Source organism: Zootermopsis nevadensis, unplaced genomic scaffold (genome assembly GCF_977971745.1).
Source record: "Zootermopsis nevadensis isolate Lab colony 2312 unplaced genomic scaffold, Znev_1.0 Znev_ptg000061l, whole genome shotgun sequence".
Lineage (NCBI taxonomy): Eukaryota > Metazoa > Arthropoda > Insecta > Blattodea > Termopsidae > Zootermopsis > Zootermopsis nevadensis.
The window spans coordinates 20,620,513-20,645,396 of NW_028259192.1; the positions used below are offsets into that span (position 1 = coordinate 20,620,513).

Below are 24,884 nucleotides of genomic sequence, written 5' to 3' on the forward strand. Positions count from 1 at the left end.
TAATGATAAAACACAAGGTTAGATAATGCATGAAGGGAAGAGTATCAGATAATGATGCTTGTTTCTGAATAGTTGTGAAAGGAAACGGTGTCTTATGCAGTCGAAACCCTGCCATGGGGCTTGATTAGAAGTAGCAATTACACGTCGCGCGAAGACGTGGCCTGAGCGAGAATGTAATGCGATTTTAATTGTCTTTTGAGACTTAGCTTCATTATATGAATACTCTTAGCAATAAACCTGGTTTTATCCTGAATTATCCTGTAAGACGTTAAACATGGCTGAAGAATGTTGGAACTTTTCCATAAAGGCTTTTGCTTAATGATACAACTTTCTTATCTTTAGCTGAGCGTACCCATACGTTTCCTTATACAGCAGTAGTAAAATATGTTAGTGAATAATCGTATCTACTTATTTGTGTATTTGTAAATTTGCTTTCCCTCCTTATGTATAATCTCTAAAATTAATGAGCCGATTTCAATTAAATTTGGTATTTAAGGTCTGCGTCACAGGTTGCCTGGTTGATTTATTCTTGTTTCATGTTGTTTAAATATAACCAACTCGTAACGTTATTATTACTGTCAACAAAATTTATCGCCTAATACACATAAAAATTATTATTTGCACAGAAAATGTTCAGTAGTTCCGGTGAAATTTAGGTGATCCCGTTGATGACCGTTTTGTGTTGAAACTTGTAGTTCAAAATTATCGAACACTGGAAAGTGCGTGCTACACTGCGTAGCGAACCCTTACTTTACAGGAAACTCGGTTTAACTTTAAGTTAAATCCTGGATGAATATGTAGGCAACTTCAGTAGACAGACAATTCGCCAAGCTTCGCCATTAGTTCTTATCTTTTCAGCTGAGTTCAGTGCACGTTGGCATAATCTCGATGCCGACTCATTAAGATATAATTATATCTACGCTGGAATTACATTATAGCCTACAGAAATTAAGACTTCAAACTTGCAAATTGCTGGTATTATTCTTGTGATAATGAATTACACAAGCAGATGAATGTACGAACAAAATTTACATAACAGAATACGTTATTAACTCAGGCAGGAAGCGAGAGGTGTAAGTTTTATTTTTAAAAAATAAAGGTGTAAGACAAATCTATTAATGTAAACATGTCTGTAATAAATCCAACTTTACCGCGAGATGTCATCTTTTACAGAAATATAACAGTGACACGGCCTTCGTGCATTAAAATGTGGAATCTCTAATATTTTTTTTAACGTTTCTTTTGTGTGATATTTAGATTATTACTCTGTTAACAAAAAGTATTTCTTAGTTTTTGTAATAATTTATGCTAGCTACATGTAGCGGATTGATTAACATTTATCCAGCTGACTTATGCGGGCTATAACATGTGTTTAATTAGTTATATCCATACAAGAATTGATGATTTACGCGGCCATGATTAAAATATGATCTACTGCGTAGTTTAATAATTGTTTAAGTGATGGTGGTAAGTATTTGTACCGTATAATCTGAGACTCAGCAACTTCGCATTTCTTACACAGAGTGTATTTATGAGTTTGTGTGATTCTTACAATAAACAGCGACCCCCCACCCCCACCCCAAATAACGTTGACAAAATTTTCGTAATCGTGCTACGTTGTGTTCTCATTGAGATAGGAACTGATTTCTTAAATATTACTCAGACGATATTATTTACTCAAAACGTTGATGGGACTTAAATCATCAGCTGTTTTCAACTGCCTTTAGAGAGAAAACAGTTTCTTGTCTGTGTTTTTGTGTGATTTTACTGGGAGAAAAATAGGTCTTTCGTGTAGAAAAATACAGAAGCTCTATCTGTTCACGAGACAATTTTCCTTCCTTTACGTTTATGACGAATATGGCAAGAATTTTGGCTGTATTCTGGGTTGTAGCGCGATGAGTCCGCCTTGATGATGGAGGCATCATGTACCTCTGAAATCTTGGTAAACTTCTACCACACTGTACAGCGCTGCAACCCGGAAGACAACCATAAGAACCTCAAGTCCTCAATTGTACTAGAAGTTCGTAATGACAATGAAGCAGGATGGCAAACATTGACATACCGAAAAGACCTTGGCATTGCACTTGTGACATATATTTACAGTGCCACCAATTCTTGATAAGAACGCGTTACTTTTATCATCTGACCGCAGTGTTTGATTCATTAACAGCGGAAATTCTGTAGTAAATAAAGCGAAATTCCACGGAAAGAGACCTACATGGAGGTCCTTGACCCGTGCTTCATTGTTACGCTCGTTTATTTGTTAAGTACACTGACATTGTTTGGAGGAGTTACTGTTCACCCGCAATACAGTACGGTCGTGGGTCTTTGTGTCCTGAGGGAAGATCCCTGGTGCTTTTAGGTTCGGAGGCTTCTAGGTTCCCCGAACCGGTGCAGATGTCGTCACTGTTGAGGATCGAACTATGTTTATTTCGAGATAAAGGCTCTGGTTAATTGTTTCTATAAAAATGTTGCGTAATTATTGTGTCTGTCTTCATGTAATGACTGATATAAGGCAATTGACAGGCTGTGTTTGTTCATAGTGTATATATGATTTAAGTTCCCGTATTAACCTGTAATTACAAAACTTTGTGTCCTAAATTTATTACATTTTTGTATTTAGTGACGGGAAAGAAGCTGTGAAAACAAAATTAATAAATTTCTATAAAAAGTATGAAATATGTTGAGAGTACGGAATGAATTACATAATAAGGCAAGCCATTTATTCAAAACATAGGCCTAAATGTTCGTTCATTAACACCTTCACACGAGAATAAATGCAGTGAACAGCCCACATTTCCAGACCCCAGGGGGGAAAAGGGATCACTTGGACATGGATTACAAATGGCGTCACTCATCCGGAGTACAATTCAATGCACAGAACAGACAATAACACCAAGCATTGCGATGCTTTCACGCAAAATTACTCGCCAGAGTGCGTTAAAATCGTTGATATAAAACGTCCCGACGCCTGAATTTTGCGTCAGAGACAAACACCCACTAAAATGGGGGCTGTAATATCTAACCGCTGTGATATATTCATTTGTTTTATAACCTGAATTCCATTGTTTCTTTGATGCGACGCTTATAGCGAGGAAGCAGTTCTGCTTTCACATAAAAAGGGATCTGTAAATGGTTAGGGGATGTGGGAACAAGTAATGGTTTTGCCATATCATAACATAATGGCCCCTATTTGCAGAGCAATTAATTTAATCACGCAAGAGAAGGGGTGATAAATGTATCAGGAAAGTGGACTCCAGTTACGTTGTAATCGACTCTCCTTCTCGCTCTGATATGGTTTATCTTCATAGCAGAGGATGGAGTCTGCTGGTGGGTGAGCCTAGACATGGCCTACAATATCTTCCTTCCGCTGTTATACAGCGCAAATTTACAATGGCACAGGTCACATTAATGCGTGCAGAAGTGTTTTATGTCCGATGAAAAAAAACAACTAATTATATCATAACGCAGGTCTGTAATTTGTTTAGTAGTTTCTCTCGCATTTTTCACATTCGGTATTGACTATTTTGCACGATAAATCGTTTTATAATTTGAACTGTCTGTGAATATTTTTATTTTTATTAAATAGAAGGACAGGAATACACTATAGTGCTCTGAGGAAAAACGGAAAATGCATAGAAAATTTTGGCCGGAAACCTCAAATAATTAGTTTTTTTAATATACCGAGATATTCCCTGAAAATATTAAAGTATCACAATTGATGTATGTGACAAACTAAATTATCAGTCACATTAAATCACATTAAAACGTTAAATAAATTATAAAAAATTCTTATTTAATTAAACTAAACTCAGTGAACATTTTATCAGTTTAACTACAGCCGGTTTCAAAGAACTAAACAAAATGATTTAATCTTGTAAGTTCCCGCGTTCTGTAGAACGACTCACTTGCTCCGTGAACGTACGAAGAGTCGGTCTGTCCGTAGCCTAGTGCTGGCTTCGTACTCGGTCAGAGTCATCTGCCTTACTGCACTATAATAATTATAGTGAACCACAGCTAAGAAGATAATGTTCATGCAAGCCGGTTGCAGAGAGGCGTTTAGCTCTAGGTAGGCTTTAAGTAATTTTTAATTGCACTCATTACATTTCGAAAGCACAGTTGTTTTCTAAATCCTTACCACATTTTAATATTTTTTAAAGTCATTCAGCAGACAGACAATGGAAGGACATTTCGACAGACCTAGGAGGTGGTGGGGGGGAGGGACTGAGTTTCATAAACCTTTTCCATTAAGACCATAATGGTGAATGACGTTACTGTGAGGTAAATTTAGAACTCAGTGGGGTAAAGCAGAGTCCTACTTTAGAAGGTCTTAGGTAGTCGAGACATTCCTCGCGGTTTAGTGAGCACGAAGGTTTGTTACCGCTTCTGGAACGATTCGCGACCTAGGTAATTGAAGTGCACATTCTTAAATGATATTTATGTCTTATTATTATCCTCCTGATTACACATATGTTTCCAAAGTAACATCCTTCCTTAGGGTTTTCATATTAAAATTATATATGCATATATCACGTGCTACGTATCCCATCAATCTCATTCTCCTTGATTTAGTCACCGTAACATAAATCAAATATAACAAAATTATTTACTTTTTGTGATAATAATTTTGGACCGTCGTCGACTCCAATTCTAATAATTTAAATGGTGATTTATGAAATAAATGTATGAAATAAAGAGACGGCGTGATAAATAAGAAATTCAAGTGGTGAAGTCTACAGAGGACATTTAGATTGTCCCTGTAGATGTAAATGTTAATAAAATTCTATGCATAGCGAGGAGATACAAAGTAGTATATGTGACTGATACAACAGACAACGTAAATAGCGATGTTAAGCAGCGAGTGGAACACAGGAATGCTAACATCGGGTGTAATAGAAACAAGACATGAATATTGTGACGAAACATCCCCTATTTGACGGTATCAGCAACACATTACTGAGAGGTTCGGTCCCCTTTCTCTTATTCTGGATGTTCCGGGTTCATATCCTATCCCGTCTGAGAATTGTCTTAGTTTCTCTCACTCTGTCCAATAAATTGCTGGGACAGCGCCGTAAAGTAAGCCACGACCGCTTACATCCATGTCCTTTCTACTCTACGAACTGTCGTACCCTCCGAAGATGAGAGTCCTCCGGGACGCTGATGCAGAGGGCGATGAGATCACACGGCGATGCATCCCGGAGGACCGTCTTCGTATTCTCCTCCTTGAGATCCTCATGTCTCACATCATATTAACTCGATGCTGTGTAGCCGGAGGTACTGACAACGTCGTTAAACAAGCACGAATAAATAAACACTGTCCTCTGCAGCGTCTGACTCCCTCGGCCCTCAACAAAAAAAGTCACTCCTCCGGTTAGCGTAGCGGTAGCACCACGCTGTGAACATGGACCGAACTACCTTCTGCCTTGGCTAAAGTTCACTCTATCCAGCCTAATCGGATGATATAACTTGAAGCAGGCGACGGCTTCCTTCCAGATCCCTACTTTCTTACTATTCTTAATATTATTCCCGTTTTACTTTGCGTTGTGTAACCTGCAATGTCTTTAAATAATGTAGGAGCATTTGCTTTGGTGATCGTAATTTGATTAATTATTTCCTGAAACTGCTACAGTATTTCTAAGCTGGCATCTTCACGGCGACTGAAGCCAGATTCTCGCCGAACGCAGACTCCGCGATGTCCCACAACAAGTGTCAACATAGCCTCATTTGCCACCGTCAGAATTCAATTTAAATTTCTTTTCCCGCAACGCGCGAACGGCTCGCACCTAGTCAAACGTGACGGACATTGGCTATTATATAAGGATCAGAGAGACGTTTCAGTATGTGCAATCTTCTTTTTTATTATATGTTATACGTCCCTGTAGAGAATTTTTTCAAGCTGCTACATGTGACAGTTTTTCATGTATCATTAATGCGTAAGAGTACTTATTAGTCTCAATGGGTACCCACACAACGAGGCATTTGTGTGGTTTCGTTTTCAGTCTCTAATCTTCCCCTAAAATCTTCCTCGTTCTGTTCAACCCGCCCCCACCACGTATCGGGGTTAAGTACGTAAGAGAGAGAAAGAAATAGAGCCTGTCTATTATTCTTCAGTAATTGCCGCTCGAAAGCGCGCAAGTGTGAAGTACGATGTTAAAGTACGCCATCCCGTGGTCTTCTCCCCCCTCAAACCACCTCGAAGCGTTCAGACACGCAACTGGCCCCGATCGGCGTCTCGCAGTGGACGGTGTCAATCGTGAATTACAAGCGTTTGAAGCAGGAAGAAGGGAGGGGGTGATATTTTAGCGGATCTGAAGGTTCCCAGGCAATACCTACTCGTCCTTCTGGCAAGTGTTCAATTTTGCGCCAACGAAGTAGCTGTTGATTGATCTCTATTGATTTACTAATTCACAATTGACTTCGAGGAACTGAGGTGTAATTTTTACATTTAAAGAATTTTAAAAGTGTGTTAGCGATTCCGAAGAAAACTCAACTCTTCTCCCTACAAACACCCCCGTAATTGAAAATGTTAGCCGGGCCAACACGGTTAACATGACATCAGAGGTCTCTCTCTGCACCACTAGAAAAACTAGGAATATTTATCGCATGACAAATTAGGATCAGTGATCTGTTTCCTTCATTAAGTTTTGTGACGTGCTGATTAATTAGAAAGGCAGACACTTGATGGTTTTGCTGCCCCTGGATGCCTACTTCTAGGCGTACATTGTCCGGTGCTTGTGACGGGGGTGGGGCTGTCACGTGATATGATCACAGGTCATTGCAAGTAAAATTATTTTGCAACATGCTCTCACAGACCTGGCATGTTGTCTTTTGTCTGAGAGACTTGTTCACATTAAGACGTGTGTAAGGCAGCGCAAACCATTAATCATTCGCTTCAAGGGTTTCCAAGTAGCAATTCCTTCGGGACCCTAATTCCGACGGCTAATTAATCACATGGAGAATAATCCTGCTTGAGTAGCTGATAGTCGCTTATTTGATGAATAAATTCCTTGCATTTTATGGAACTGAGTCTGCCGGTCGTATCCTGAGCCAGATGAATCCACTCTAAATCCTCCTATCCTATTTTATTAAGTTTCTTTTTCATATTATTCTACACACACACATCGTTCTTCACAGTCGTCTGTTCACTTTAGACTTACCAATTTTTTTTTCTAAGTTCGACACACAGACCTATACAGAACTACGAGCAAAATTATGTTTTTTTTATATTGTAATATTCAAATTTGTAGCCTATGTGTTAAACCAGACGCGAAGGTCAAAGTTTCTTAAATTCATGGTAGCAGTGATTCCTCGAACTTAACTGGCGTCAATTTTGTCGTGACTCTGATTAACTTGCTTGAAGAACGTCACGTTTTCAGAGCATTCATTAGCAATTTTTATGTTGTGATTTTGTACTGATATCTGGTGTCGAGACGCAGACATCCAGGAGGCTCCGTCTTCTCTCTGCTTACTATTTTGGATAATAAATTAATATCGCCAACATTAGCCAGAGACAGATATATCCCGCTCATTCCATCCTGATTTTTCTTGAATCTTCCCAACGGCGCGTTTTGAAACAGAGTTGAATACCGTGTTATGAACATCCAAGAAAATCGATGTAGCTCTGAATGACACGGTGTTAAAAAATCTGAAGGCGTTTACTTCTTTATGGTCGATCGAGGATTTTAGTATGTGTCTACACGCATGAGTAAGTTCAAGTGTGAAACTGGCTTGGGAGAGACACCACAGCTGACTTATTGCCCGTACAACCCCAGAAAGATATTTATCTTCCTCGATAACACAAATCAACAACACAGCTTAACTTACACTACACAACAATTTAACGCTTGAGATTGGAGAAGCATTTTAATAAAGGTGGGTGGATTTTGTTAACAAACGAATCATTTTGTTGGTGTACCATGAGGCTGAGTTTATGCTACAATGATTTGAAGGTCAGAAAAAGATTTATAGAGGTCGAAGCGTAATTATGCGTGTTTTGCTTTTAACTAATAACAGGGGTTGAAAAAAAAATACTCAGAGGGGATGATAGCGTGTATAGAAATGATGTATGGGGCGGTTTTTCATTTATAAGAGTTCAGAGTTATTTGTGATTTGAGTGTAGTTAATTTTTACACTAATTAATAGTTTTCTGCCTTGTAGGAAAATACAGTCCAGTAGTTTAGTCATGACAGGGAAGACTGATAATAATAATGGCGGTCGCGTTGTGCCTGAAGAATGTTGAGAATGTTGGAGTGATCTAGAATCTTTCACTCCTCGTACTTGATTAACGAAAAATCCACCTAAATCTCTACCCTCTCTTAGTAAATTCGATCAAATCCAGTGCGCCTTCAGCCAACATAGGTCACGCCTGAAAAACTGGACAGTAGGTGCTAAAAATCACGATTCGTTAACGCTTTGTGTGTCATGTGAAGGGCGTAAGGTTGTAATGTTACGATATCTGAATTTTACGCGTGTTCTCAATATCATGTGCGACTGAGAACTTTCATAGGCTACGCGACGTTTGCATTTCTAATCTGCCCTTGACAGCTCGTCAACTTTTATCAATATAATTAATTACGTCATTCTTATGTAGCGACGACGTATCATTACTAAAGGATGTTTATATTGGAACGAGAGAATGGATGAACCTGTATAATGTGATTGGTTGGTTAGGTTAGGTTAGGTTAGGTTAGGTTAGGTTAGGTTAGGTTAGGTTAGGTTAGGTTAGGTTAGGTTGAGTTAGGTTAAATTAGGTTAGGTTTTTCAGTTACTCGGTTGATTAAATCAGTTATTCATTTGATTAGGTACCCTGGTTTACTGGTTGGTTGTTAATCGGTTTGTTAGTTAGTTAAATACTATGACTGACTGGTTGAAGGATGGACAGGTTTGTTAATTAGTTGAGTACTATGGTTAATTGATTGGGTGGTAGGCGGTTGTTAATTACTTGGATGACTGGCTGTTTGTGTGCTTATTTGTCGAGAGTTTCAGTTACTTACAGGCTGTCTTCGGGGTTCTAACGCCATGTGGTCTGGTAGAAGTTTACCGACCTTTGAGATTTACTTGCTGCCTCCATCTTCAGGGCGAAAAAGACAGCCATATTTTTACTCGTCGCTGTGAAAACTCTTATTTTACTTGTAGGCTAATTTAGAGTCAGTCGACGCTGATGCAATGAAAGTTTTGTCGGCCGATATTTCAGAAACCTGACTTACAATTTAATGTAAGTTGAGCTCAGTTCTGCGCAGACAATTCTATAGGTTATTTGTCTAAGCAAATTGCGTGTCACCAGATCCTGTATAATTTACATGTTGTAGGTCTGGCCTACGAGTTGGTCGAGCAGGGGGAGGGGAGGGTGGCAGGACATGCATGCTCTGCTCTGTGTATGCATAATTCAACGGGAAACACATTTGTATCCATTTACCGAGTATATATAAGTGTTTAGCATGCATGTACTGAGGCAGAGGCAGAATCCTGCTCGTCAGTGCATGCTAAAACGTATAAAAGGACTCGCAGTTTGCTTGGTGAACTTTAAGGTTCTGGCGGCTTTCAATTTCGCAGTCAGTTAGTGACAGACGGAGGATATTTGTAAGTTTTCGACGAAAGGCGTCGCCAATGTGAGCAGAACTGAAGTAAGTTTATAAATTAATAATTAATTAGACGGAGCAGAGTCGGTTCTTAAAATTAATTATTCGCTTATCCAAGTAACAAACTAGCCAAATTTTATCGAAGAGCCTGCCCGTATCGTAAACCATTTGAACCCAGTTTACACATTCCCTCCCCACGTCTTAAGTTTTGTTTTAATATTATCCTTCCATCTGTAGATGCCTCCAAATACGTCTCTTCTCTCCACGTTTTTGACTGTCATTCTGTGCTTGTTACATGTCTCGACCATCTTATCCTCATTTTATCACCATAATAACTAATATGTACATCTAGGTTCATAATTAAGAAGCTTCTCCTCTTGATATCTTCTTAAGCTTTGTGTCGCTTAGTCCTTATCATGCCCAAATACCCCCATCGACAACCTGCTCTCACAAACGCATTCAATCTACGATGTTTCTTTAAATCTTTCAGCTGTTGGAAGTCCCACAGTCGTCCAGATATGGAAATGGTGTTATTTGTACAGTCCCGGAATATATAAGGATTTGGCTCGTGAAAGAATTTGTAATTTTATGTTTACCTTTATGTGTGTATGTGTAACTAATTACACAGATGGATTTTTTTACGTCGAGTGATTTATGGATAATGTTTTCTGCTCATTGCCTAGGCAGAAACTTGTTTAAATGCATGTAAATTCATAGGCTTATTGATAAGTGTAAGGCCACGTTATGCGGACTTCACATTTATCAAGTACATCCCACACACAAGAGAAGACGGAAAAGATTGTGAGTATGTACGTTTCAAAGGCCTACTATGTATTTTTGAATTAGGTGACAGAGTAGTTAACATTTGCAATAATTTATCGATGTCCGGGCTTGGTGTACAAATGACAAGATCACCAGGCTGGTTGAGATACGGGTCTAAGGTTCAGCTGTCTCGTCGACCGACAGATGTCACTTTAGTCAGTAATTAATTTCATCAATAGCAGCAAAGTACGTAATTATAATTATCACATTGACAATTCAGAACAGATACCGGTTTTACAGACTTTAAATTCTGAAATTATAATTAAATAAAACGAAATATGACGTAATATTGTGAGTCTTCCATAATTTGTGTTGTAGAATATTCTCAGCAGGGGATTCGGAAGGAAATATATAAGCTTACATCCAATTAATTTTCGAGGTTTGGTAATCAACACGAACGAAGGCGAGCGATGCAAATTGGGATGTTGTTCATTTCCAATGCTTATGTGCTTCACGCTTGAGGTATCTGCATGCTTTATACACAAGCTCTCTGGCATGCCTGTGTAAAACCTGGAGCCTCTGACGTTCACCTTTCATGTTTTAACACACAAGTCGTATGTCTAATGCTGAATGCCAACACTTTGCTTCATGTAAACACGACATTCACACAGTCTGTCATAAACAAAATATTCATAACCCTTCTACACGACGGAGCGTAAAGCAAGTGACAAGCTGATTGGCTCTCTTAGACGCGCTGAAGCATCCGGAACTCAGCCGACATCGTTAGTATTGCACAGATTGTAAATTAGTAATGATAATGCTTAAATATTTATGGAAATGTAATGTTATTTTTAAATAGCTTCATGTATTGAATTTTTGACCGTGCTCATACGTAAATGAAAATATTTGGACTTAGAATAGAAAACAGCAGAGTGGATAAATTTAAGTAATAAGGTGCTTCATAATGTGAAATGTTTACAGATTGATATTCGCGTGATTAAATTAAGGATAATGAGATGTACTGGATATCTACACTGTTGATACAGACAGACGGTCTCGGATGTTTTTGAGCGTAACACCGTGCTAACACGGCTGATCGCTTGAGAAGACTTTATTGCGTGTACAACATTTGTTGCATTTTCAGTGGGCGTTGCTTTGGATTTGACGTAGTTTGGCAAAGGTCAAAGGGTCGAGGGAGTGCTCTATAATTTCCCATTTCCTCCTTGAGAAAGGAAGTAATGTTCATTGTAGAAAGTTAGGAGCCTGAAGTGTTCAGAAGATGCTCCGGAAGCCAGACGTTTAAGAGAAGAGTCTGATCTGATTTCTGTGCCTTAAACTTCCATGCAACACGATGTTACCACAACATTTAGGATCTTGTAAACAGCGAGCAATAGTCACGGATTTCACGCCTCGTAATTGAGTTCACTTCACTTTGAGATCGTGGTCAGTATCCTCTTCTTCTGGATCTACTGATAAATTATCATAATAAATTTTCTGTTGAAGGTGCAGTTATTCCTTTTCGCTTGGTACTGAGTTCATTCCCTGCTCATTGGATAGCGGAATCTCGTTCATTTATCGAGTCATGTTTTTGTTACTCGTATTTATGAAGTTTTGTGGTGAAAATCACGTCTAATTATAATCAGGCGTTGGAGTTTTTCTACGCTCCAGTCTAGTCCTTATTTGAAATTTTGGAATTTGGGCTTAATTCGAGCTTACCTAAAAATGTTATAAAAGTCTAATGTATTTTAGCTGCATTTTTATCTGCTGCATTCTAGCGTGAGCGAAGACCACCTCATGAGCCCATCCATGTGTGTGTCTATCTGTCAAGTTTTCCCTACGAGGTTGACAACCTGCATGACCAAGGTAATCATTGTGCAAGAACGCTGACCGTGGTTTTATTATTGTAACACTTTTAGGCCGCAGTTAGAAATGAGGTAGTTATTAGAACACATTTTTGTTGAGGAATATCTCGGTGACCTTTATGTACCAATGACCCAAGTGAAGAACACTTTTGGAGTGTTATTGTACGTGAACGTCTTTACATTCTTATTATTTTTACAAAGCTAGCATATTTGCGTCATATTGTGAATTAGGTTAATATTTTAATATTTTCCGTCAAATCACAATTTTTAATAAGATAATAAAATATAAAATATTTAAAATATCATTTCACGTTCCGCATCGATGATCGATTTACAAATTGGAACGTCTCCTACGACATGTTTCGGTTATATTTAACCATCATTTTGTTTTCTATATTACTTCATATTTTATTAATGTTTTATTTAAATCATTACTTTACAGACTAATATTGAACATCAGATGAACCACGCCATATAAAAAACAATACCTTCGTTCTAATATATAATAGTAATCTGATAAGAACATTTCAATAAACTGCATAACATTGTAAATGATTGTAATTCGAGTTTTAAATTTTACCAATCTAATTTATACCTGAGGACGGTTAAATATAACCGAAACATGTCGTAAGAGACGTTCCAATTTGTAAATCGATTCATTCGATACGGAACGTGAAATGATATTTTAAATATTTTATATTTTATTATCTTATTAAAATTGTGATTTGACGGAAAATATTAAAATATAAAATATTTTTACAAAAACACCTTGTATGCTATATCTTATCATTGGTTGGGTTATTTAGGATATTCACTCTGTACAAATTACCATCAGTCACGTCGGTTTAAAGATAATTTTGATTTATCTGTTATCTGTTCTAAAATATTAATAGACCAATAAAACAACCCTAGCATTAAGAATAATAATTTGAAGCCATGAAATTTTACAACGAAAATTAAATGCAGTGACAACTAACTAAATTATACAAGGTCGTGGTTTTATAATCATGCCAACTTTATTTCTCTGCAATTTATCGCTGTTATGTCAGCAACTGTTAATTTACGTGTTTCATGAATCTACTTGCTGCGTTTAGGTAATGAAAAGTGTCCTTTACAACCGTCTGATATAACCAGTTCGTGGAAATAATTACCTCTGACGTAAAAATAATGGAATATAATGAGTATATTTTTGTATTTAAGGTGTTAGGAAACATATTTGCCAAGGAATAATATCAGAGACTTTTAACTCGCATCTATAAATTGAATATCCTACTAATTGCCTTAACGGATATAAGTTCCGAACTTTCATTTAAGGAATTAAAGAGGCAACTCATTATGTGAACCCCAGGGGGGGTCGTAATTAAAATGTGTTAGATCTTGCAGGACTCAAAAGACGAAGAACACAGTAAAAGCTCTTTTCCGTGTCATTCTAGACATAATTCACCTTAAAAGAAAACTGATTAAACTACACGAAATAGGCGGTGAAATCAGTAAGATCTCTTTCCGTTTAATTAGAAAACATCTATAACCCGCTTATAAAAAGCCAGTGTCTGTGCGCTTGTTCCAGCTTTAACCTGTGCAAACGCCAAATGTCCATCACCGCTTCATTCCTTAGCAACGGTTTAATGCATCAAGCGATCACTCAGCGCCGCCACGTCGCTATATAATGAAATATATTTGTGGTGTGTTATGCCTCAAACATTTGTCGTTAGGACGAAACATAACTTATGTAATATGCTTTTATCCAGCGCTAGAAATGTTAATGCTATCCCTAAGCTCTGTTCATATCCACATACTGAATTTAACCGAATAGTATAGCTCTAGCATATTATCATTTAAGTTATTGAAGTCTGAAACGCTTCAAAGTTATAGTAAAGGACGTGAAATGCTATCAGTTTATTTTTATTTTATTTTATTTAGTGTTCTGTCTGACGACAGGTCCATATGAACAGGATCCTTCCATCCTTTTCTCGGACTGGGACCTGTTCATATACGTTCTTCGCAGATGATCCAGAAGTGGTTTGCCATTGCCTTCTTCTGTGTGCGAATGGAGTAATTGTTGGGATGCCACGGAGAAACCGGGGATGCCCCCGGAGGAAAACTCCGTGTTACCTAGACCACGGCCTTGCCCAACACAAGTTATAAATTCGGGCACCGCCGGGAATCGAACCCGAGACCCCGAGACGAGGATTTTTATCCAGAGTTGTGGGTTCGAGGCATTGAAGTCCGTGTATTATAACCGAAGCTGTTCCACCATTCCTAGGCCCATAAACAAAATTATAAACCGCGAAAGAATGTCACATAAATGCGGAAGTAGATACGTCTAACCCCTCTAAGCCCGAAGCTCATGTCAGTAACATATTAAAATTCAGTCCGAACCGCAAAGGAAACACAGATCAAATAGGGATCAAATGATTAACGCTGTTCAAGGAAATAGTCACTGTTTATTCTGAGAATCAAACGAGCCTATAAGTACTCTCTGTGGGCAAAGTTCATGGTTACAGAATAGTAATTCAGGTGGTATATATTATTACCATTCGATTTAAATGGTTAATATACCTGTATAATTAATTTATAATTGTGTTAAGCAAGATGAATTACAACAGTAATTAGATAATGTATATTTTTTCTCCCATGGTTGCAAGCAGAAGTATCTGATGAGAAAGAATTTTACGTCATGCAATGATTAAATTATAGGTAGCCTACATTGCTTAGTGTAATTATATATTGCGCTTAGGTTAATAGTGACAGGGAACAGAAAATATTATGTTGGAAACTATGCAGTTTTGGTGTCTAATTTTTAGTCTGGTTTGAAGGTTTTAATTACGCTTTTGTGGTATTTCTGGTTCTTAAATATCCATACAAATTCTGTAATTTTTATTTAATTTCTTCAATACTTGGTTTCAATAGCGTATTAGCATAGTTAAATGGCCAAGGATTTGGATTAGCCTCTTTTATGGAACCAAACGGAGTCGGTATTTTAACCTGAAGATGGTAGCAGAGTGAGCTCTCGAAACTTAGTGGATACGATTTTAGAGTATTGAACGATGGATCGTGTCCAGATAAACAATAATACTGAATGTGGGCAGAGAATTTTGTTATAAGTTACTGTGATATTAAATTATTGTAAAAATAACGATATTTTGGCCCATTTATTGTAATAATATAACTTACGAATATTTATTTTATATTATACGGTTAGAATTAACTATATACAGGGACTGTGCTTGTCTGCTGTCCAATGCTTTTGCATCAATAGCTTATCAGTGAAGAATGCGCAAATTCTTGAAGCCGCTGAATAAAACAAAGGATTTAAAACGATTCTCCTATCACAATGATCGAGTGGCAAGTCTTGATCTGTGATGATGGAGATCGATTAATTCTATGAAACGTTGGTTATTAACTCTATTCCCACGCAGCTGATCGACCGATAAGATTTCATTGCATTTTGTCGCCACGAAGGCTTCAAATATTATATTATTTTTACTATACTAGCTTTGTTTGCTAATTGCCATAAAATTAATAGACTAGATAGAGGCACATAATTACCAGATCATACGGCAAAGGGACGGTCATTTATTACCATAAGCCTATCTACTTTCATGCTGTGAAGATGTCTGGAAAGTTCATAAATTCCTTTCTTGTACTAACTTCTTAATGACACGCCATATTTTACTTCTCCCCGATACACTCTTTAATTACATAAGTTAATCTCGGCTTCCTCCAACCTCTAAAAAATAATAATTAATTTCTAATGTTCTGTACTAAAAAAGTTCCTATAACAGAATTTAACTTGCGTATTTGTCATGGGTTTTCCTTCCCAAAGCCTCAGAATTGTCTCCATTTTATATCTTTTAATTTACAGGTCGATTTTCCAAGCCTCGTTAATTCTTAACAGACTTCCTCATGGCTTGTTAATGGACCACAATCCTGTTATTTTCTTAGACCATTTCGTTTCAATTTTCGGTTTTTATTACGTTGCGCGTTTGTACTGAAATTTCTGTATATTCAGTTTTCCTAAAGTTTTTCAAAAAATATTCCTGAAGCCTAGAGTTTTTTCTTAAGGTGTCGAGATATCCCTAAATTACCCTATTGTAAATCTGTGAGCGTTTGTATGTAAGGTACCTAATTCTTTAAACATTATGGAGAAAACTCGGTATTGGTCTTTATTGGTTTAATACTGCCCCTAATTTCTTTATTTTCATGAAACTCAATTCTTATTTCATTATTTTGTAAAAATTTATAATGTACAAATTAACGCAAGAAATACGATATTTTATATCTCATTGAATTAGGCCTACGACTTATTTTAAGCTTGTTTCAGTGTCGCGAGTAATTATTATAAATTAACTCTGTGCAGTGCTATCTGCAGTGTAGACTAGTTAGCTCTCCAATACAACATTTTTATCTGCGAAAATCTAACACAGGAGCCAATGACATACTCCATAGAGCAGAGCCATTATTGAGAAATTTTCTATACAGCACGGTCAGCCAGTCATAAAATTTGCCGCCTTTCTGGAACTATAATGCCCATTACCGCTTTGACAAAAGCTCGCCACCACTTCCTATCCTGAGTCAGACAAATCCAATCCGTACCCTACAACCCTAGCTCACTAATAGGTTTTTGGAGTCGTCACTAACTCTCAGACTTCCTAACCAAAATTTTTTACGCAGTTTGGATGTCGTGATTAATTAATTAATTTAGATTAAGTTCAGCAGAACAAACACGTGTTAACAGGTGAAGGAAGAACGGGTAAGCGCAGACATTACTTATTTACTTGGTAGTACTTAGTCAAGGATCAGTAAGGATACGAATAAGAGACCTTGGTCCTGATCCTTCATAAAAATTTACGGCAGAATTCTTTTGAAAATTCTACCAAATTAGACTTGCAAACAGGTTCACATGGGCCTGTTAACTCACCAATCTTCCGTAACAAAATCGGGCATTAGAGGTTTGACACTGCTTTTACGAGAGTGTTCTTTGTTTTCGGATGTTGCGGTTTGCCTAAAATCCTTCAGACTGTTCATTAATTAGACACGTAGGCTTCTAGTTCTTGATTAGACGTTCTTCATTAAGCTGTAAGTGACAACATTAAGGAAACGTGTTACCTCAAGCCACGTAATTTTTCAGTCGAAGACTACTGAGTGACACAGAGTAACATACACGTACGCGGGCCGCGTGTTGAGAACCCCTGACATTTCCAGTCGTCATATTATAAATGTTTCAAACCGTATTCTGTGTCAGGTAGAACAATTTTTTTAGAACTCCGAAGTGTCTGACAATTTTGACACCAATTGGTAAACTAACATTTTTACGCTGATTACCATATTTTTCTTATAGTTTATATCGTGTATAATAAGACCATCTGAACTATAAAATTACATTTTATTTACACTAGAATTAAATTGTTTTGATAATTCTGAGGGCGAGCACTTGACGACATCAGAGGTTTAACAGAATCCGAAAGGGTAATCTCGGAGACAAAATATGCGAATAGTAACATCTCCCTTCTCAGCATTCATTTTAAGACATTTGTACAAAATACCCTTACAAACATTGTTTCATTCAAAATTTAGCTAGGAAATAGTTGTTTCATGGTGAGTCAACCAATACTTTTGTCAGTGGCCATGTGATCTGTGGAAACATCCCTACGTCGTGTTAAATCCTTCATCTCGTGTCATACGAAGTCTGTTTCCGTTTCCCGGTACGCGAAGTCACCAGACCCAGATCGGCTCGCGCACAGTTCCCGTGACATATTCACGTGCCCCACCTCAGAGAACGCAACTGACCCCACGAACATTCACTGCGCCAATCAGAAATTCGCAAAACACACAATTAGCGAGCCTCTTATCGATAGCAACACGAACATTTTATACTGCAGGCCTAAATTAGTCCCAGATTTTTCTACGGCAACTTAGAAGTCGTATTATCTTGAAGATATCCGTCTTCTGGGTTATTGCGCTGTGTAGTCTGGTCGATGTTAACCAACGTTTCAGAGGTCATACTGCCTCCGTCATCAGGGCGATATGACCTCTGAAACGTTGGTTAACATCGACCAGACTACACAGCGCAATAACCCAGAAGACGGATATCTTCATACTCACCGCTGTGAGAACCTCAAGTCTTACATCGTATTATCTTCATTGGTTTAGTCTAATCGTAAACCCCTCTCGTATTTTATGAGGTCTTCGTCTCGTTTCCTTTTCCGGCTTTAATAAGATGTTCTAGGTCAGGAAGAGGTTCTAAATCTGTGGTCCAGGTGCCCCTTGGGGTACGAGAGACGCTTTCCAGCGGTACCATAAATACTCATTGAAATACATTACAATACAGCGGATGACAATATTAGTGGACCTTCTTGCAAACATTCATTCAATAACGTAGCCACCAGAGCATTGGACTAATAGCTAAGTGCATAATACAACACCCGTGAAGTGAAGTGTTACTTAACATGATTTTGTAAAGAACTCACTTTTTTTTAAAGCATATTCTTTTGATTATATGATTTAATTCCTCGTTTTTGCCACTGATGATGACCTCTTGAGGTCGAAACGCGTTTGGCACTAGTGTCATTTATAGTGTTAACAGTTTGTATGCTTATTCTTATATCTCACTAAAGTTTTAAGACAGTTGATCTTTATAATGGATCGTCTTCGTGTTGTGATTTCTTTGCGGTAGGGACTGAATTTTTTTAAGTATTATTTAGAATAGCCTCCCGAAATAACTCCCCCCCACCCACAATATCAACACCAAACTGGTCAGCATCTCTCCTTCACTCCAGTTCTCTACTTCCAAACGACGAAAATTCTATTTTATCATATGGACAAGTGAGCACTGCCTGGGACCCTGCACTCCCTCTGCCCCAGAAAGAACATGAGAACGTACCTGCGGGAAATCTGTGCGGGAATATTCTCCCGTGTCTGGAGAGCAGCCAGGGGTAAAGCGGGTAGGTGTCGCGAGGTATCGCAGCGGCCGGGTGCGGTGTTGGGTGATGTGGAGGCAAGTGTCCGGGTGCCACGGCCCCAGGGGGGCCTCCAGCCGATCCGGTGAGGAATCCGGCCCCGTGGTGGCCTCCGCCTGCCGTCTGTTGAGCCAGAGCCGCTGCCAGCCCGGCCGCCTGGAAGTGTTGGGCCGCGGCGGCTGCAGCGAGAGCCAGCTGATGGTGCGAGTGGTGTGCGTGGTGGTGCGGGTGGTGATGGTGGTGACCGGGGTGTACGAGTGGCTCGGGTAGGTACAGTCCTTTCAGGCCCGACTCGCCTGCTCCTCCAGACGTCGGCGTAAAACCCGGAGAACCGACTATTCCCGTCGCCGTCAGAGCCGATGGTCTCACTAACGTCGGCGCTGAAGATATCCCAGAAGCCACCGACGGACTCATTCCGGCGCCTTGCACCAACACACCTGTTGGCGTCGGCGATGATGTCGGTGAAATCGACGGCGATAAAGACCCCGAATGATGCCTTACCCGGTGATAATTACCCGGGGATAATTCGGGCGATGACGAACCTGTCGGCGAGTGTGAGGTCGTCCTGTTGTTTTCTACATTGTTATGACACGTCGTGTAATGATTCGACGTCGTTGATGATGCGGGGCTTAATGACGGGGGGTTGGGCGATGCGTTCGTGTTTCTGACGTCACATTCTGGTGATTGTGACGTCGCGGGTCTGTGTTTCGGCGGTGTTGTGAGTGTCGTCGTGGCGGCTGTGCTGGTCGGTGTGTTAGTCCCACCTCCTACTATGGAATCGATGGAGAAACCGATTTTGGGTTTGGAAGGAACAGCTACTATTGGCGTCGGTGCGAGAGGCATCATCATTTGTCTTTGTGTCCTCCTCTGTTTCTGTCCTTCGTCTCTCGTCAACGTAGCGGAATAAACGACACCTTCCGGAGCTTAGAAACTTTTCTGGTAGACCATCAATCAGTCCTATTTAGTCTGGGGAAGATCATTTCGATTCACAGAACAGATCTAAATGATTCACTACTTACGTTTTTTTAAAATTTATTATGAAATTACTACACTAGTTTATAAAAATCCAGTCACATACATTTTATTCGTAATCGAAGTAACAAACATTATTAAAAAATTTAAAGAACCACGTATGTCACTGAATGTCACATTAATAACAGATCTCGAGTTTAGAATTCCACTCCGAAGCACCTCAACTCTGCCCCTTTTCTGTTTTCGTACGAGGACATCCACACACTCACGCACAAACGCTGCTGTACGTTAAGGATCAGTTTCCCTCGCTCAGACTATCAAACACTGCGGTACAAGGTCCTTATTCAGCGCCATTAACACCAATTTACTTCTTTCCAAAGCTTGTAGTCTTTATTAACGTGGCACAAATTCTCACTCGGGCCTGTTCGCTAAACGTTCTCAAACAGTTTTGTGAAGTTCCTGCCTCCAAGCCAAAGCGATCTCCCTCTGCCAGGCGAGGGGGTGCCTGTGGGGGAGGGGTCACACTATTATGATCTTCCCTCTTCCCCTCTCCTGCCTTAACATCCCGTCATACAGGCTGTGATTGGGTCATTATGTAGACAGCTGGGTGTGATGAGAGTCTAATGGCAAGCTCCTATTGGCTAGTCTGCGCTTAACAAGTGTCTTTTTACACCACTCCCATCGGGGGGAATACATGTTTCTAAATTTAGCGAGGTTTTATATTTCGCGATTACGTAAATTTAATACGAATTTAGTACGGTTTATAGTATAACCCTGAAAACATAAATTATATATATGTGTAAATGTATAGTAAACTGTCAGAGATGAATTTATTTAAACATGTTAAAGATGATAATAAGAGAGATATATACATGTGATCGCGAAATTTAATTCTCTTCGCAAAAGTATGAGTTACGTTGTGTACACTTTGTATGCGCCAGCGCGCACATTTGTCCACAAATTACTGTGTGTCAGAAACGCTCAATCACTCCTGTTCTTTGTTGAAAACTCCCCTCCCTGTTTTTAAAGCACGTCTTCATGACTGTGCTGCCGTCCTGGCGGTGAAAAATGGAAATAGGGGTGGATCTTTACAAATATGGCGTCCATTCACGTCGTCCCAGCATCTGTAATGCGAAAGTTCATTGTGTTCTGTTGAATGAAAACAATCCCTGACTTACACTGACATCTGCCGAGCCGGTTTTGGGTATCCCAGCTGGAGTATTCACGCTTTGTGCGACCTTTCGGTAAGTTAATATTACATAATTACGAGCATTAAAGCCTGTACTCATTGCCTCATAGCAGAAAGCTGTTTCAATTTATCGATAATAAGCCCTTCGTGTGGGAAAAATATTAATTCTGACATCACATTTTTTCAGAACAAGAAAAGAACAGTTTGAAACATATTCACACTACGGAAGGTTTTCACATGCCGCGGTGGGCTCTGCTGAATGCAGGGGACGTGTTGTTCGTGGTATCATAGGGCAATGGTATTCAACCTGGGGTACGCGTACCCTCGGGGGTACGCGAAGACATCTTAGGGGGTACGTGAAATTTAAAAAAAAATATATATTATTTTATGATAAACACTGAATAATCAGTAATGTAATTTATTTAATTTATTTTAGATGTAGATTATATACTATGTATAACTTGAATTATACACCAACAACTTTGGGGGTACAAAGTTGAAGAGAAATTACATCTGGGGGTACGCGAACAAAAAAGGTTGAATACCACTGATATACATGATTTAGAGCTTGAAAACTTTATCCGTAGGAAATAACACATAGACCACCAAGTAAGGAATGGATCATACTATATATTTAAATTATGTATCCGCATATGGACCTAATCGATTTTGGTCAATTAGCAATTAATTAATCGCCGTGAGAACATCAAATCTCATTTAGTTGAAGGAAAATAGGAAAGCCAGCCGGAGCTTCAAGGACTGGATCGGAAAATTATGGAGAACCTAGCGTTAGAGGCGCCACCTGAACATATAGATTCTGTTAAAGGGAGTGGCAAAACCTAGGAAAATATTAAGCGCTGCCCCATCTACGATTCGAACTACGAACCTTCCGAATTCGACATGGAATCGCTTAGGTAACCTGCTCATTGTCTCGTCTCAGCCATCTGGATTTTTCATTGCGTTCGTCGCATTCAGGGATAAAGGAGGCCAGAACGTCAGGCCGTCAAATCTGTCTAGACCAATGCTTTAGACCAGCGTTTACCAACCTATGGTACGCGAACTAAGTAAGAAGATCAAACGTTAATATTGACATAAATAATAGTTTTTACTGAACGTATTTGGTTAGTTGTACATTTAATGTGTTAAATTATAATTAGTGGTACGTCAGAGAGAAAGGTTGAGAACCTCTGGTTTAGACCTTGTATGCAGGCTACTTCTTCGATTGACAAACACTATATACATAGGAGTAATTTTATTTATCTATGGAGAATGTTTATTTATTTATACATAAGGCTGCATAATACACGCATTCATCGGAAAATCTCAACCAAAGTGAAATTCTGTGCGGCGATACACGGAATTAGAGACGTCATCATTCTATATATATATGGTGTCCCATAAGTTGCCATGTCTTTCCGGAGTAGTCGAAGTAAACAAGACATGGTTACTAGTCCTAGGTAAAGCATTGCAGCACTTGAGATTAGAACCACAAGATTTATAGCAACTTTCTCTCTTTACGAGGTGCGATCGGAAGGTTTCCAGACTGCGCGTATAAAAACCCGTACACTTATCTCAGGTATTAAATTCATCCATCACCCTCGAAGTAGTTCCCCTGGGAGTGAACACAACGATCCCAGCGCCGCTGCCAAGCCTGGAAGCATCCCTGGAAATCTTTCTTTGTCAGCCTGTCAAGCACCATCTGCGATTCTGCCTGAATCTCTTGCCAAAGACTCGCCAAAACGGCTACGGAAACCTATGAAATGCTAAAGCAAGCATTTGGGGAGTCCGCAATGGGTCGTGCACAAACTTTTGTGTGGCATTCACGTTTTAAAAATGGCCGAACCTCTGTCGATGATGACGAGCGTTCTGGACGACCATCTTCGAGCACAACGCCCGAAAATGTTACGAAGATTCGGCAGGCCATTCACGAAGATCGACGTCGTACTATCAACGACTTGTGCGACATTGTTGGGATAGGCTATGGGACCTGTCAGTTGATTCTAAAGGAAGAACTCCACATGCGACGCATCATGACAACGCGCCAGCGCACACCGCCCTCAAAGTTCGGCAGTTTTTCGCCTCAAACACCATGGCCGTCATCCCGCACCCTCCTTAGCTCCGTGTGACTTCTTCCTCTTCCCAAAGATGAAAATTCAGCTAAAGGGAAGGAGATTTGAGACGATAGAAGAGATTCAGGCAGAATCGCAGATGGTGCTTGACAGGCTGACAAAGAAAGATTTCCAGGGATGCTTCCAGGCTTGGCAGCGGCGCTGGGATCGTTGTGTTCACTCGCAGGGGAACTACTTCGAGGGTGATGGATGAATTTAATACCTGAGATAAGTGTACGGGTTTTTATAGGCGCAGTCTAGAAACTTTCCGATCGCACCTCGTATATTATTTCGTATTTAGCCAAATAGTAGAATTTTCCTATGACTCGGAACTTATGAGACAGGCTGTATTAGCCGCTGTCGTCCTCAACAACACGAACCTGCAAATTCACCGGCAATGAACGCGATCAAATGACTGTAATCAGGACGTACATGCCAGTCCGTGACGGAGTTACAAACAGAGGAACGTCGGAGAGGAGGTATTGAGGTAAGAGGCGGGAGGAGAGTGGTACAGTCACTTTCATTACACGTTCTGTTAGAATCACTTAAGAAATAAACTTTTAAGTTATTAATTGGATTCTTGGATGAGAGTTATCGTTGATGTTTTGGATAATTTCATTCACAAAACTTCCGCGTTATGAATTTAAGACAAGTTGATAGACTACCTCTCTCCCCGCGTACTGACATCTAAGAATGTTTCTGAATAAAATAATCAGTAGGCTGTAAATATGAAGGCCTGTCTTATAATACGAGGCTCGTCCTCAAAGTAAGTTTCCCTGGGGCCGTTTACAGAAAAAAAACACAATTTCATGGAAATATTTATTGCAACAGATACAGCAAGTGTCCAGCTATTTTTCAACATATTCGCCACTGGAATTGAGACATTTGTCATACCGTGGGACCAACTTTTGAATACCTGTGTAGTAGAAGTCTGCCGCCTGGGATTGGAACCACTGTGTGACAACCATCTCCGCCTCTCTGTCATTCTCAAAACGCTGACGCTGACCGGACAGGAATTTCTTGAGGTGTAGGAAAAGATGGAAATCACTGGGAGCGAGGTCCGGGCTGTAGGGTGAATGATTAAACACCTCCCAGCTGAACTCCTGCAGGAGACTTGCTGTCCGTCGAGCCGTGTGCGGCCTAGCGTTATCACTGACCGCACTTCACAGTCGGCGGGAGCTGGAATAAGAACCTCCATCTTCAACAGCTGCAACGATGCTAATGTGAGAACGCGGGAAGTGCCGTTAGTGCATGCGCCATGCTACGTCATTGCTCTATCACGTACGCACAGTCGCTTCGCGCAATATAAGGTTTGCTAGCTGTGGGACGAGTGGGAAACTTACTTTTGGGACGCGCCTCGTAGGTCTAATTAGTTGGTTTGTAAATTCCTTTCCTTGTTCGCCTTTCTACTGCTCTACGTTCATTAGCCTAATTACACAGATTCGAAGTCATGA

The 24,884-nt window shown here is 39.5% G+C and overlaps 1 protein-coding gene across 1 annotated transcript in view; it reads right to left on the reverse strand.

Moving 5' to 3' along the window:
- LOC110835311 (uncharacterized) overlaps nucleotides 1-20,608 on the reverse strand; it is a 46,806-nt gene extending 26,198 nt beyond the window's left edge. Inside the window, exon 1 of the mRNA XM_087340140.1 lies at nucleotides 19,086-20,608. Coding sequence (XP_087196266.1) covers nucleotides 19,086-20,010 — 925 coding nt within the window. The 5' untranslated portion in view covers nucleotides 20,011-20,608. The remainder of the gene's footprint in view (nucleotides 1-19,085) is intronic.
- Between the last annotated feature and the right edge of the window lie 4,276 nt (nucleotides 20,609-24,884).